At 37.8% G+C, this 17430-nt stretch overlaps 1 protein-coding gene across 1 annotated transcript in view; it reads right to left on the bottom strand.

Annotated features, from left to right (window-relative positions):
• Positions 1-1103: 1103 nt before the first annotated feature.
• LOC133520867 (neurexin-4) overlaps positions 1104-17430 on the bottom strand; it is a 47047-nt gene continuing 30720 nt past the window's right edge. The window contains 9 exon segments of the mRNA XM_061855561.1: positions 1104-1750; positions 2957-3048; positions 4831-4965; positions 8407-8614; positions 12654-12682; positions 12685-12786; positions 13323-13502; positions 15301-15441; positions 15895-15990. Coding sequence (XP_061711545.1) covers positions 1652-1750; positions 2957-3048; positions 4831-4965; positions 8407-8614; positions 12654-12682; positions 12685-12786; positions 13323-13502; positions 15301-15441; positions 15895-15990 — 1082 coding nt within the window. The 3' untranslated portion in view covers positions 1104-1651.

Genomic DNA, 17430 nt, shown 5'->3' with positions numbered 1-17430 from the left:
GGTAGTGTATACATATTTTTGGCACATTTTTCGCATCGATATTTTGAGACGTGACTGTACCACACGGCAGTGATTATAGGAAGCGACTACTGTCTTTACGTGCGATATTCATTACTAACAGCAAAGATTCATCGATTGTAGTCGCCGTCAGATATATCGGAGCGGCCAAAGCGCTCACAAATATCTGAGCACGCCTCTATTGCCAAGGCGTTAGAGTGCGTGTTTAGATATTTATGAGCACCCCGGCCGCTCCGATGTATTTGATGGCCACTGGAACATGGCATTACTATGGAACCAACCCCGAAATCGCAAAAAAAACTCCCATAGAAAATGTTAAAGTTTTTTAAAGTAAAAGTTGCTCAGTATGACCTATATATTCACCCCGAAAATTATTGCAGGTGATCAAATAAACACCCGGTATGGCCAGTGGAATCATAAGTGCGCAAACAATAGTTTAGCTAAGCGAATACATTATGATAGTTTTAAGGGAAGACTGACGGAAATTTAAATGGGATGTATAATTGTGAGAATGTAAGTTACACATTTTTAGTGGAGGGAAATGGATGTTAGATATTTGGAGTGTTGAAGTCATGTACGCCTCTGGCAGCAGCTCGCGTGTCGGGTGGGTGTCTACACCGTGTTTTTATTGAATTCCGTTAACTTCTGGGTATTGGTAAGTACGTTTAAGGAAACTACATGACATAGTTAATTTAACAAAAAAAAAAAAAACAATTTTTTAAACATTTTTTTGTTATAAAAAGTAATTAAATGTTGCATATAGTGTTGTTGTTGCACGGGCATTACATTTATCTCAATCAAACAATTGAAAACTGTGACATGTCAATGTCATTTCGAACATCGATCGTCCGAGATAGTACTTACGTTTATGCAAATGTATTAACCCGTACTAAACACTAATCAATATGTGAACGGGCCCTAAGGTAAGTGTACACACTCGTAAGGGCTTTATAAGATAAAAATAAAATATTGATTATCTCCGAAATGGAGTTAATTAGAATATCGGTGTCTTTGAGAAAGTTACTTAATTTAAGCTCAGGAATGCACCCTTGAAATTAACGCAAATAAAAAAAAAACACGGTATATATGAAGAACTGCAGCTTGGTGATGCGGCATGGTGTAGCAGTAGCTAGACGTAGTAAGGAAGGAAGCGAGTACCCCTCCGGCAGCAGGTGGCGTGTTGTACGCGCGATGTCTATATGAAGAACTGTAGCCTGGTGACGCGGCATCCTGTAGCAGTTGCTAGACGTAGTAAGTAGGGAAGTGAGGAGAGTACTCCGGCAGCAGGTCGCGTGTCGGGTGGGTGTCTATATGAAGAACTGTCGCTTGGTGACGCGGCATCCTGTAGCAGTTGCTAGACATTCGGGTAAGGATTGAAGTCATGTACTCCTCTGGCAGCAGCTCGCGTGTCGGGTGGGTGTCTAGATGAAGAACTGTCGCTTGGTGACGCGGCATGGTGTAGCAGTTGCTAGACATTAGGGTAAGGATTGAAGACAGTACTCTGGCAGCAGGTCGCGTGTCGGCTGGATGTATGTATGAAGAACTGCAGCTTGGTGAGGCGGCATGGTGTAGCAGTAGCTAGACGCGGTAAGGGAGGAAGCGAGTACCCCTCCGGCAGCAGGACGCGCGATGTCTATATGAAGAACTCGCGGCGCTTGGTGACGCGCGGGCCGGTGGCGGCGTGCAGCGCGGCCTGGTCCTGGTCGGCCGCGCCGTCCGCGCCGCGCTCCTCCTGCCACACCACATGTACCCGGGTGAATCTACTTTTTTATTTTGTTATCCTGTCCCGTTGTCCAAGGGACAACAGTGGCACAGTTTGTTTGAAGAGACGTCGCATGCCGTTCTATTAACATGCTTAGTAGGGGGCCCATTATGGACATTGGTTATAACGACCACAAAAACGCAAGTTTGATACATTTAAGTGCCATAAAATCAGTATTTCAATGAACTTTTGTCCCCTGGACAACTGATCGTAACCATGGCAACGAGTGACGCTAAAAAGTTGGTTCTCCCAGCCCCTTATTCATAAACGTCTACTAAAATTAACAAGCCGCTAATAATCCTTTGTCCCTCTCCGATGTATTGGTATGATGGAAAGGGACAAACGATTATTAGCTGCTTGTTAACTTTAGTAGAAGTTTATGAATAAGGGGGCTGATCACTAATTTAAATGTTTTCAATTATTTAAAAATAATAAGCCCCACAAATTTAAAATAGCAGTTTTCATTAATTACAAAGATTTATAATACTAACATAAATATTTTTACTCATATGTATATTACTACAGCAATCTAAAGTGTGTAAGTTGCCTAATTTATGGTAGTGTAAAGTAACATAGGTTGTAAGTGTATAGTACATTACGATACAAGTGCGAAAAATAGGAAATTCGAAACGAGTGGCGATAAATTAAAACACGACCGAAGGGAGTGTTTTAAATCGACACGAGTTGCGAATTACCTATTCGCACATGTATCGTACAACGTTTTACAGTACATATGGCCCTTTAAATGTTCGACACAGTAACGTAATATGCTACTTCTCGCACTAGTGCTATAAAGTAGCCCCATATGTACTGTAAAGAATATTTTTCGCACTTGTATCGTAATGTACTATTACAGTACATATGGTGCTACTTTTCCGCACTAGTGCAATAATTAACACATTACGTAACTATGTGAAAATTTAAGTACTGTAAAATGTTGTACGATACATGTGCGAATAGGCAATTCGCAACTCGTATCGATTTAAAACACTCCCTTATATACCGCCACTCGTTGCGAATTTCCTACTTTCTGCACTTATATCGTAAATAAATATTTCTAAATTATTTTCTTTCTTTCTAAGCGACTTAAAAAAAACGAATATAATTTGTATTAGAGATACCGATGCAAATCTATCCTGAAATAAAATCCACACGGATTAAATAAAAATAAATTACCTGCGTGAGATATTCTCCCTTATGCCGCGACAGAGCTCGCACCAGCAAGATTGCCACGATGATAAGCAGCAGGAAAATGAGAGCTAACATCGCTGCAAACAAACAAAAACACAATCAGATTATTTATAATTAAACAGTTCCAATTCTCGAAGAGGTTCCCAATTCGTCAAATAATTTTATTTTATGTTCTCCGATTTGTCTTTGATTAGTGATTTACCCCGAACTTTTTTAGAAGAGTAATCTGGAATTACTCGCAGAAAATATTTGATGTTTGATTAATGGAACAGCCGATAAGGACCATAACATTATGGTATTAGGCGGGCCCACACAGAGCGAGCAGCCTCGCGAGGAAATTTCCTCGCGCGGCAAATGCCCGGCCTCGCGCGGCCTCGTGCTCGTATAACTTTTGCCTCAGCCGAGCTAATCTGCTCGACAAGATGGCGTCACTCAGTCAGCTGTTCAAAATGGCGCCGCACGTAATGACTGCAGTGGTTTGCGTTTCTTTTATTTTGCAATTAAAAGCAATTCGAAAGAAAATGAGGAAGACAAGAAATAAATAAATAAATAAATATTATAGGACATTATTACACAAATTGACTAAGTCCCACAGTAAGCTCAATAAGGCTTGTGTTGAGGGTACTTAGACAACGATATATATAATATATAAATACTTAAATACATAGAAAACACCCATGACTCAGGAACAAATATCCGTGCTCATCACACGAATAAATGCCCTTACCAGGATTTGAACCCGGGACCATCAGCTTCGTAGGCAGGGTCACTACCCACTAGGCCAAACCGGTCGTCTCAAGAAAGACACGACAATTTGCGACTCTCGTTATTATTGAAGTGAAAATTTCTTTAGCGGCGCTGTGCACTTTTTGTGATGGGGAAAAAATGTTAAGCTCGCGACAGGTCACGTGACCGACAGATTCGGCAGATTGAAAATTCGTAAGACAAACACGTGACTTGATCGAAAAACTGTTACAATGTCATTGAAGCCAGTAGACCGCCGGCGCGACTTGAATATTAACGTTGTGCATTTTTAATGTTAAATAATTTTAAAAGTTCTGAAGTGTTAAATTTTTAATGTAATATGTTTGTGTACGATAGCGCAATAAATGAATATTGTATTTTACCACATAAATGATAGTACTTTTATACTGATAATTAAAGCAATTCGTGCAAAATTATTCCCTAACCATTCCAAAATATCAAAAATGCACAACGTTAATATTCAAGTTTTCATTTCTGCCGGCACTCCCGGAGTGCAATCCGTTGTTTTTTTTTTATTATTTGCAACGTTGTCATGTTTTCACAACTTTTACCGTAAGTACGAACAAAACAACCACGCGCACCATAAACAAACACGTCTACACTGGCGCGCGGCAAACGTCTTAGGCGCCTTTGAGCACGCCGAAAAACCGACACCGACCGGCTCGGCCGAGGCACGCGCGCGCCGCCTCGGCCGAGGCACGATACACTGGCCGTATTGCGCGCGAGGAAATTGCCTCGCGCGTATGCTCGCTGTGCGTGGACCCGAGAGAGACCCGCCTATTCATATTTGGGTTTAAAGATTTTGTAATACTCATAAAGAACAAAAGTCCACTTACGATGAGCTTACACTATAAACAATTTCACACGTGGTTTACAATCATATCCAACTAGTCGATGATACTTAATCATTATCACTGATATATTTCTTCAACTTGGTTTTAAACATTTGTGATTCGGTTTTTTTAAAGATTAGTGTCAAGACTTTGCTACATATTTTATACAAGCTATAAGGTGCCTGCACATTCAGCATGTTTCTGAAATAAGTAAAAGCGCGGGTAATATAGGCTTAAAGTCAATAAGGTAAGTTAACATACTGCCTAGAATAGCTTCGTCGGTGGTATGCATGTCTGTATCAGCCGGGTCTCTGGGCGGAGGTGGTCGAGTTTCGATGGGCTCTGGTGGGTGGGTGACAGGTTCTACGCCGCAGAAATCTTCGTTTAGGACTCCACCTATATATAAATCATATTTAGTAAAAGCACTATAAATAATAGTACTAACATACAGAAATAGCACTTCCTGCAAAACCGAAGTTTGAGAGCGATTCAGGAACTAATCATGTTGTCCCTTTCTAATGTACTATCCCTTTCGGCTATTTAGGGTTGTCAAAATTCATGCCATTATCTGTGGTGCACGCAATGGGAAGCCAAGTTGTGGCAACCCCAATAGTTGCTCGGAGCAATGCTGAGCCGAACGGAGCCGACAATGCCCGAAAGGAGGAATGTCGCTCAACTACACAAGTAAAGATATGCCTAAGTATATAAAAATTACAATTTGAAAAATTTAAAGTTCTGTACGGACAGATTGAAGTAAACTAATGTTTTCAAAAGCAATTTTTTTTACAAAACTCAAAAAAACAAATGGTGTCCACGATAAATAAACGAATAAGTTTCAGAAAAAATGTACCGCATTTTCGATAAGAGCAGTTTCTTATTACATCGTTATGGCATTAATGCAAGATATCACTCATGATAATAATAACAAGTAATTTAAAAAACCTCTTGGGCTCCCCTACTATTACTTGAAACGAAGAAATAGTTACCTTTTACTTGAAAAGGACACAATAAAACCGTTTTAAAGATATATCTCAAAGTGTAAAACACTTGTTAACTTCCAATTAAACAACTATACAATATTAATATTTATCAAATAAAAAATAATAAACAACATTTTTGTACACTTTCCACTGTAAACTTCTAACAAATGTAACAAAAACACTTGACACCTGTAATATTTTTCGCAATAATGCGTTATATCAATCGGCCGAGTTTGCAACCGGTACTACGTAAAGCGCTTAAATTTGTTTGAAAACTCAAAAATATAGGTCGAACAAAAATACTTCACCCAGTTACGCACACTACCTGTAGACTAAAATATAGTAAGTACATTTCAGTTGACCTTATTTAGAATTATTTACGTAACACTGTACCGATTAACAGATTTAAGAGCAAAATAGCATAATAAATAAACAACACTCACATATGTTTTAAATAGCTTACAATATTACGTTCGTTCTAATTTTAAAACAGTACTGTGCCGAAAATATTATTTCCCTTGACTGACGACGCACCGTTTTTTAAATGTTAGCCCAGTGCCCGACTTGTTTACAGGAAATATGTTCTGTATCAATGCCAGTACAGTCAAGTGCAAAAATATGTATCGAAAGAATCGTCTCATAAATATGGTACAGTCAGCATCAAAAGTAGCGGATGAAATAACGTTTCATAAGTAACTACCATTCTGTAATAGCTTAACAAAAAGTGATTTCTTTAATATAGAACAACTAAGACTGTAAAAGATATACTTTTGAACGCGAATTTTAGAAATGTATCTATATTAGGAAAAGTTATCCGGAATATCAGATACTTTTGGCGCGTTGTTTCATCCGCTACTTTTGATGCTGACTGTACTACGCTCTTATTACACTGGAATAAGATGCTATGGGACATATTTTTGAGTAAGATGTGTACACCAATATTTTTACACTTGACTGTACATACTATGCATTTAATAATTATGTAATGTGCTAATCATTTAGAACGTTAAAAAAACCCTTGTCTATTATTTTTCATATAGAGTCTGTGCGGAAAGAAAAGAGTCGTGGAATGGTGTAGACATAATTTTTTATGAAAGCGACTGTCATCTGTACCCCTAGTGTAAATAAATTCGATTTTGAAACGTGACGTACGCGTTTGCGTTTAGTCTCATTTTGTATTGGATTTAGAAAGAGCGCGCCAAGCGGGACGTTTTGGAAACTCAAAATCCTATACAAAATGACACTTAACGCAAATGCGTTCGTCAGGTTATGATGTCGATAAAATTTACACTAGGGGTACTGATCTTTCAATCCAGAAGAGAAACTAGGCGGTATTGGGTTTAGTCCGGTGTCCTCGCGATGTTTTCCTTCGAGGAAAGGTTCAGACTTTAGGGAACTTTCCATACTACGTGACCAGTTTAGGGGGCGTGGGGAGGCAGTTCTTCAAAATACCGCGCTTGGTCACAGGGGGGGGGGGGGGGGGGGGGGGGGGGGGGGGGGGGGAGAGAGTCTTAGGTTTTCGTCCAATCTAATCTGAATAATCGCGCTTTTCCGACTTCTTAACCGACTTCAAAAAAGGAGGACGTTCTCAATCCGACTGTTTTTTTTTTGTATGTATGTTACTCGATATCTCCGAGAATCGTGAACCGATTTTCAATTTTTTTTTAATCGAACGGGTATAACCCCGAGATGGTCCCGTTGGCACCAAGTCGGTGATGATGGGATCTTGGAGAAATCGAGGGAACTCTTCAAATGTTATAGGTACATGTATGGCGCTTTTGGTAATTTCTGAAGTCGGTTTTCTTTTTTGTTAAAAACTTTTATTGAAAAATTTTGCGCAACATTTTAACTTCATGTTGTGGCGATCACTGCACACAGCATAATAATCATCATACAAGTTATAACGCATTAACCTCCCCATCCGAGTCGGTTAACTAGTATCAGCGCGCGAGCGGATGGTTGGGAATAGCATAGACCACGTGACCGGTTTGGGCTATACAACGACCGCGAATGCAGTGCTTACGCCTAATTTTACGTTATTTCGCTTTCTGTCGTGTTTCCTTTCCTTCTGACTGTAAATTTATGCTTTCTATACTCTTATACCTGTGCCTCTTCATGCTTGTAAGTGTGCTAAACATTTCAATTATGCATGGTGTGTCTACAACGGACTTATTATTTAATCGTCCTGTATGCACCCTATAATGTTACAATTTTTAAATCATACGTAACACAATTTTTAAGGCCCTCCCCGTATCACGTAGAGGCAGGGATCGGAACCGGTTTTTTGGAAAAACTTTGAAATAAACATTTATTTCGGTTTATTTTATACTCCAAATATAGGACTCGGTTGTGTTTTTTGATAACGACTTCGTATTATGAGATTGCCCAATTAGAAATGAAATAATTAACAAAGAACGAAAAAATACCGTTTTCGTTCCCATACAAAAAATACCGATTTCCGATCCCTGCGTAGAGGGCCTTAAAAATTGTGTTCTTCGAGGACGTAGAGCTCATCGAGGGGGGGTGGGTTTAGGGTCGGCAACGCGCATGTAACTCCTCTGGAGTTGCAGGCGTACATAGGCTACGGAGACTGCTTACCATCAGGCGGGCCGTATGCTTGTTTGCCACCAACGTAGTATAAAAAAAAACTTAGTATAGACGTGTTCCCTTAGAATGTTGCAAATATTAGGCTAAGTAGCTTAGACCGTCACAATTTGGTGCCGTGACCAGGATATGTATTCGCTTCTGTTTTCCTTTTTATCGGTAAGTTATTTAGCTTTCAAGATTTGACCCACAGATATTGACTAAATAAAATAAAAGCAGTAAAAATATATGAAAAATGTTACTCTAGACTTACCTAGACTCCTCACATTAGGCGGAGGATCCTGCTGGAACATTAGTTTCAGCGGATATATATCGTCAAATTCTACGCGGCTAACGCAGCCTACGAAGCCTTCGTGCATGGACTCGTTCCGGCCTATGTACATGTACTGGATGTTGTTGAACTGAGCGTCTGCGGAGGCTTTTATGTTGAAGTTGTATTCTTGTACTTCGTAATTGTCCACCTATGAAGGAATCAAGATTAGTTTCAAACAGTCTATTTTTTGGCAATTCAACTCCAGCCCCGATAACATAGGTCCTATAGTTCTACCATAGAGAAATGAGTAAGCTTAAAGTGAAACGAGTAAGCATCATATACATAGATTATTATCTATAATTAACCCAATCATTGTAAGCTATAAGTGAGCTTTGCGAAATCTTACTTTTAATAAGATATCAATTAAGACTTAACTTTTAAGGTAGTTTTAAACTGATTCATAATACTTTCGTTATACAGGGTGCTCGCGAGGAACCCATATAACTTTACCACCATGTTCTTGACCATCTTTAGAAAATAAAATGTCATATAAAGTAAACTGGATTCGGCTTAGTTTGCGAGTAATTAATATTTTTTATTTAAGAAAAAATCCAGTATAATGCACCTTTAGGATAGCGACGTTGCAAGACCGCATCACATTATCTGTCTGACGTAAATTGCAGAAGCTCGTTCTTGTCACTATCATCGACATGTGTCATTGAAAATAAATACGTAGAATCTTAAAATTCTATCACTTAATCCAAAGTATGATCAATGATCATTGCTTTTGTTAAGTCCACGACTAAAACAATGGTATTAGTGAAGTATTGATAAACAAAATTACTTAACGCCCAAGAATTGATAAATTTAACCGTCTTGGTTTTATTTTGAAGTGACACGTATTTATTCATAAGAATGCATATTTCTTAATGATCGATTGATTTCTTATGATGGCAGAACAACGAAGCTAAGTTTTTGCTACTTCGGGTAAAAATTGGACACCTATTCAGTTTAAATCGTGAAAACTACACATGAAACTAAATAAACAGTTCGAAGTGTTTTTATTACCTATACCATTATTGTTTGATTGTATTAAAGAAATAAAGTAACACAAATTTTAATAAGATTATTTATTTATTACCCTACAAACAAAAAAGTATGATCACTGTCAGGAATTGCAATAGGTACCCTTCTCATTCTACCAGCTTGTTCGTCTACGTGCACTTCGTAGAATCCGTGAATTCGTAACCACTCAACTAGATACTGCTTCAGTATTAGTACTCGCAGTATTTTCTATTACAGCATCCTTAATACGTTTTTCACTGAGCAGCACTAAAAAACCAATTTACTCTCCTTTCCACTGATTAAAAAGTCTGCCGTCTAAGTTAAACCGCACGATTTGTCCAATTATTAGGAAAATTATTATTCGTCGCACTGTTTAAATAAATGTTATAAACGTGAGACATCATATTGATATTAGAATCAATACCAACAATGTCACCCATCGTTCATGTGACTGATGTCATTATTTAAAGTACTTATAAAACACACTCGAAGGAAATTTCCAAGTGGCCAGTATGTATCATAATCCATGAAGATTGATAAAATATTACTAAAATTATTTACGTATCGACAATAATAGACTGGTAATAATTTTAATGCGTACTTAAAACATTTATTTTCACAGTGCGATATTTTTAACTTTTGGATCCATGCAATAGGTACTTAGTTCTAGTGATATGTATCTACTGACAACACTGCCAGATATTGACTTACAGATTGAAAATATGTTTACACTTTTGAACCTAAATACAAAGAAATAAGGTGAAAAATTGTAAACATATTTTTGACGTCGACTGTACAACTACGATTTAAATCGCCGGTGGTTGATCATAATATTCATAATTATCATAATCCTGCGGGCGGAAATACTAGTGTGTGGCAAGCCTTAAATAAGTAAATCATACATAGGTAAAGAGATCCGATTGCACATTATGTACATTCTGGTTTGAAATAATTTGTTTGACAAGAAATGTCTATGTGACTTACTTGCCGTTCTAGTGAAAAGAGATAGAGACAATAACAAACGTTGCCAGCTCGTCCTAAGGCATTGTGTTACTGGTGAACCAAAAATAATTTATTTAATTTGTATGAAAAGTTAAAAAAGTTAAAAATCTAATTTCGACCTATGTTTATATAATGTTTTTTAAATATTACGACCTCAGCTATATGCTGGTAAAGTTATATGGGTTCCTCGCGAGCACCCTGTATATTATAACTATATATGACTATTTACATATTTATTTTATTTCACATCCCATTTATATATTGTAGGTTATAGGACTTATAGGAAATTAAATATTTTCTTTTATGCCGTTTAGTACAATTTTGATGTCTACCGTTCTCCAAGTCTTCCTCAATTGCTCAAAGGTTAACTGGAAGAGATCCCTGAAAGGGATATGTTTTATGTTTGTTTTTGTACAGTAAAGTGTTTTACTACTAAGGTCCGACCGAGATCTCGGTCTCGGTCTCGGCATTCTCGGCCAAAAATCGAGCCAAGATCTCGGTCTCGGCAAGAATCTCGGCCCATTTTGGCCGAGAGCCGAGACCGAGATCTCGGCCCATTTTGGCCGAGAGCCGAGACCGAGATCTCGGCCCATTTTGGCCGAGAGCCGAGACCGAGATCTCGGCTCGATTTTTGGCCGAGAATGCCGAGACCGAGACCGAGACCGAGATCTCGGTCGGACCTTAGTAGTAAAACACTTTACTGTACAAAAACAAACATAAAACAGGAAAGACCACACATCATTTGTACAAAGGCTAACTTATCCCTTTCAGGGATCTCTTCCAGTTAACCTTTGAGCAATTGAGGAAGACTTGGAGCAATCATTGGTAAATTTGAATTTTCCGCGCACGAGCGCCCCGGCGGCGGTCTAAGCCACTCGTCGGTTGCATCGCCCGGTTGGTGTGACGTTTTTTGTGATTTCAATTGGTTTCGTAGCCACATTTTTAGCCAATTACTTATCAAATACTAAGTTTTGGAATCGGATAGGCGCGGTTGCAAGTAATGACTTGTTCATTTGGTTTTTTTCGTTTTGTGGTTGTTGTTATTGATGAATAAATGAGTATATATTGTTATCGGGATGTAACTTAGATTAACTTGTTGTGAGTGGAAGATGACATTGGATATTTTATATACTGTACTGGAATTTTAAATATATTTGTGTTAACGGGAAAAAGCAAAGCAGTAGGTAAGTACAAAACGACACCTGTGGTGGATATTTTGGATTACAATATAGAACTCTTTGTTTTGATTATTGTTATTTTATCTCCTTTTGTGCACATCTGTACCGAAAAAACCGGCCAGGTGCGTGTCGGACCACGCATAATGGAAGGTTTCGTACCTTCATACAATACAAAAAAGCCGTACAAGCAAAAGAGTGTTAGTGGCACTTTCGTCGCTCTAATAAGAAGATCAGTTTTTTATAACTCTTAAATGGCTTAACCGACCATATTCAATATAATTTTCCTGAAAAGTTATTTGCTTATTAAGCTTTATTATTTAGATTTTTTTTTTAATGGTTTTGGTCTCCCGGTTCAAAAGTTAGAAGGGATCACACCTTTTTTTTTAAGCGATTATTGTCAAAAGTATTTACTTAGTCAAAAAAACATTTTTAGCAACCTTTCTGTATTTATAAAGACCTACCTAACGATGAGGCACATGATATTTTTTTTAACTTTTTGTTACATTTATACGGAGTATATATTTTACATTTTTTTTTCGAAACGAAACGACTTACATAATACATCTACACCTACGTTCCAACTTTGGTTATAAAATATACCGTATAGTTTTTGAGTAAAATGGCTGTGACATACGCAGAGACCGACAGACATAAGGACATGACGAAACTAAAAGGGTTCTATTTTTGCCATTATGGCTACGGAACCCTAAAAATACTATTTAATAGCGCTATGAATTGATTATGATAACTTTTTTCTGATAAATCGTCGAATTTCGATTATTAAAACCGTTTTAGTGCAAAATTCGTCTTTTTTTGCTATTTTATAAATTCTCGGTCTCGGTCTCGGCCGAGAATCTCATTGAATCTCGGTCTCGGTCTCGGTCTCGGAAAGGAAACTGATGTGAGTGAGCACTGAGCACTCATAGCTTACTTATTTCTCTATTATATTATCTATTTTGTGTCTCTATTATATTATTTATTTGGTGGTCATGACATATTTACCTGTAGGACCATAGTGGCACCGCTATTTTCCTAGATAACCGTACGTCGTGGTACTGGCCTAAAGCGAAATGCTTGCCTTGGAATATGATTTCTTGCCGTTCGAACCCGAAGTCGAATACCACTCGTAAATGACCTGCGGAAAAAGCATATAAATTAAAATGCTGCATCAACTAACATTATATATGGCTGACATTATTTAGTTTTAATATGATATTAAATATATGTCAGTTAATGCTACATTCATATTAGCTTATCATGTTTACGTATCGCCTTTCTTTAACTAAGGGCTTATACTATAGGGAAATTCAATGAAGCTGGCAATTTAAAATCAAGCACATCGCCAATCAGGTAAAAAAATTAAGACGTTAGGTTTAAGATTCTTTATTCTCACTAAGAATTTGACAATTCACTTACATGAGAACTTGAGACTTATTACTTATATTCTGTAGAGATATTTAAATTTCGCTACAAATTTCCTAATAGTCTCCTTTTGTAAACATAGAACTATTGTCTATTAGATTTACCGGTATGCGTAATATGGATCTGTAGTTCCCGATAAGACGTCAACGTACGCAATGTTATCATACAGATTAAAATATTCAGCTAATAAAACTAACGTTTCTTGTTTTTCTTATGTGGGAGAAGTATTGCTTTCGTTTAGTTACGTACCAGAATTTGTAAGCATTATCGTGAGATACTCTGAAGAGATGTTGGAGTTAAACCCGAGCAGGAATCCTTTGGGGTTGGTGGTGGTGAAGCCGACGCGGATGCTCTCGGCGATGGTGGAGCGCCAGGAGCCGAAGAAGTCGTACTTCACCATGGAATTGGCGCGGAGGTTTACTCCGATTTCTAACAAAACAAGGACATTTTATTTTGTCATTACTTTAAACAAACTTAGTTTAAACAAACAACGACGAAGAGCTCAACGAGGGTGGGAGGGGGTTAGGGTCGGCAACGCGCATGTAACTCCTCTGGAGTTGCAGGCGTACATAGGCTACGGATACTGCTTACCATCAGGCAGGCCGTATGCTTGTTTGCCACCGACGTAGTATAATAAAAAAAAAAAAAAAAAAAAAAAAAAAAAAAAAAAAAAAAAAAAAAAAAAAAAAAAGCGCTGGTGGCCTAGCGGTAAGAGCGTGTGACTTGCAATCCGGAGGTCGCGGGTTCAAACCCCGGCTCGTACCAATGAGTTTTTCGGAACTTATGTACGAAATGTTATTTGATATTTACCAGTCGCTTTTCGGTGAAGGAAAACATCGTCAGGAAACCGGACTAATCCCAACAAGGCCTAGTTTTACCCTCTGGGTTGGAAGGTCAGATGGCAGTCGCTTTCGTAAAAACTAGTGCCTACGCCGAATCTTGGGATTAGTTGTCAAAGCGAACCCCAGTTTCCCTTGAGCCGTGGCAATATGCCGGGACAACGCTAGAAAGAAAGACTTTAAACAAACTTAGTATTCAGCTCAGTTCCCAACTCACAACATACGCTTTACTTTTTATGGATATACATTAATATTTTCTTAAATAAATAAAATAATAAATAAATATTATAGGACATTATTACACAAATTGACTAAGTCCCACAGTAAGCTCAATAAGGCTTGTGTTGAGGGTACTTAGACAACGATATACATAATATATAAATATTTATAAATACTTAAGAAAACACCCATGACTCAGGAACAAATATCCATGCTCATCACACGAATAAATGCCCTTACCAGGATTTGAACCCGGGACCATCGGCTTCGTAGGCAGGGTCACTACCCACTAGGCCAAACTGGTCGTCAAATCCACTCTTTCTTCAACGGAGGTTTAGTCTTTAATTATATGGGGTAGATGTCATGGGATATGCAGATTGTTTTGACAGTTAATATTAGGCTGTGTAGTTTTGACCATTGCAATTTGGTGCCATGACCAGGATACGTGTTTGCTTGTGAGTTTTTCTTTTTACAAACAACCAAACAAGAGTTCCAAAAAATGAAGGGGGGTTGTATGAGGGATGAACTGTATAATGGTTAACTTGAAACGCCTCGTGGACAAGCTACGGAGCTTCAGTGGAACTGAGCTCGGCCATGAACCATAATCATAATCATAATGCTTTATTTGTAAAACATAGGTACACATAGGTCTTGGGTATATACATTGAATCGCTATGTTTTGCCAGTTGGCATACAAATGTCAAAGGGAACTAAAATCAAATTAAATAATGCAAATGTTATAACTTATAAAATAAATAAATTAGAATTCAATTACGTTTTAAATTAAAATACAATTAAAATAGAAATATGTATATCATAGTCATCAGTCGTGATTATAGTTATTGTTTTATTTGTTGTTGTCATCAAGATAGGATTTTATGGAATAATATGCCTTATTTACTAAAAAATCAAAAAGTTCTTTTTTTGAATATATGTAACCAATGGCCAAGTGTGTCTAAAAGCGAGGCCAAACCCCGATAGCAGCGTACTTCAGTGTGAGGCCGAAAACCAAGCAGAACTTGGAATTACACTAATGGTTAAATATGAGCGAGGCCGACGACTGAGCTTCCACATAGGCCCGAGACATCCGAGCCGAGCAGGCTGAGCTGCAGAAGAGCAGAGCTTGTAAACCAGTCTTTCTACTGAGAGTAACATCAATGGGTTCCTACCGTCAGCACATATCGGTCCCTTAAAGGCGGTCCAGCGGCAGTCGCAGGAGTAGGAGTCGTAGCCCTCGAGGCAGGTGCCGTTGTTGAGGCAGGGCGACGACTCGCACTTGCCCACGCAGCCCGCTGCCACGCCGTAGAGACCTGTAATCAAATTATTTTTCAATCCAAAGGGTCTAAATTTAGCAGCCAAAAAAGATCTTAGCTAACACAATATCGCATCAATGGAATACGAAGGGCTAATAACGACCCAAAGGCAATGAGCGTACAGATATTTATTTAATCTTTTAGCGTTTATTGAATGTATAACTTGCTACGCTAAAAGAAATCTGAATTATTTAAATATATAAAACTTTTTAACAAAAAATAAAACCGACTTCAAATATTACCAAAAGCGCCATACATGTACCTATAACATTTGAAGAGTTCCCTCGATTTCTCCAAGATCCCATCATCAGACCCCGACTTGGTGCCAACGGGACCATCTCGGGATTATATCCGTTCGATTAAAAAAAATATTTGAAAATCGGTTCACGATTCTCGGAGATATCGAGAGAACATCCTCCTTTTTTGAAGTCGGTTAAAAATACTATTTACCTCTTCTTGCGTATGACAATAAGTCAACCGTCCTTCCGTTTAGAAGCAGTGCCCTGATACATCCAACAAATCCATCCTTGCGGTCTATAGCGGCTCCTATTGAAAAAGAAAATAGTAAATTACAAGGTTCGATTTTTTTTTTATATTTAAGAGGCGATTCCTTTATTCTTTTCTCATCACGTTTTCGACTATAAAAAAATGAGTAAATTATAAACTGAAATAGACATCATACGTTAAAGAAAAGTGACCAAGACCACCGGTGGCCGAGGCGGGAATTGAAAAATAAAAAATAGAAAAAAAAGTGGAAATAAAAAAGAGTAAAATGTATCAGTTGTGACGATCTGCGGTGGCAGCATGGTTCCATTTTTGTCACTTGTCACTATACCCGTCACTTTCACGCTTACATACTTGTTAGAACGGGACAGCCACGGTGTCAAATGATAAAGAGCCGACCATCTTAGCCCTGCTGGTACATATCCTCTTAAGGCCCAGCCATAGAAATGAAAAATACAAAATTTGCCACTGGAATTTGAACCTATAGTGCACGGAATACAGTAGATTTTATTTTGTTTGAAAATTGCACGAAACAAAACAAATGCAACTCTGTCCTAATTTAATATGATTTAAATTTCATCGAACTGAATAAGTCCTATAGGTAGGACCTTGGGCCTTACGAGGATATAAAATGTATTACCAGTAACACTTAGGTCTAGTTGCAACAACCATAATTTATAGACTGCTTAACGTCACCAGCACTGAATTATGAAACTTTCAATAAAATAAAATTTTGCGTAGGCTTTAACGTGTTTAGTGACCCTTAATCATCGGTGGACCCTATTACCTTTGCAATAAGGTTTACGAAATGTCAAATAATAGTGTGTATGGTGGTAGTGAAGTTTCACAACAGTATCAAATAACAAGTGATCTTGTTAATATTGTTTCGAGCGGATCCAGGAAGAATGATAAATAATAAATATTATAGGACATTATTACACAAATCGACTAAGTCCCACAGTAAGCTCTATAAGGCTTGTGTTGAGGGTACTTAGACAACGATATATATAATATATAAATATTTATAAATACTTAAATAGATAGAAAACACCCATGACTCAGGAACAAATATCCATGCTCATCACACGAATAAATGCCCTTACCAGGATTTGAACCCGGGACCATCGGCTTCGTAGGCAGGGTCACTACCCACTAGGCCAAACCGGTCGTCGCAAAGGAAGAAGTAGTGATACACCAGAAAAAAAAGAAGTAAGTAAGTAGTGAGGAAGAAGTAGTGGTAAGAGCATATATTTGTGTGATGAACACGGATATTTGTTTCTGAGTCATGGGTGTTTATATGTATTTAAGTATTTATAATTATAATATATTATATATATCGTTGTCTAGGTACCTACAACACAAGCCTTATTGAGCTTACTGTGGGGCTTAGTCAATTTGTGTAATAATGTCCTATAATATTTATTTATTATTTATTTATTTACACCTTATGTGTGATAGTATAAGAACGTATATTCTGTAAAA

Source organism: Cydia pomonella, chromosome 8 (genome assembly GCF_033807575.1).
Source record: "Cydia pomonella isolate Wapato2018A chromosome 8, ilCydPomo1, whole genome shotgun sequence".
In the NCBI taxonomy this organism is placed as follows: domain Eukaryota; kingdom Metazoa; phylum Arthropoda; class Insecta; order Lepidoptera; family Tortricidae; genus Cydia; species Cydia pomonella.
This window is presented reverse-complemented; position numbering and strand designations above follow the sequence as displayed.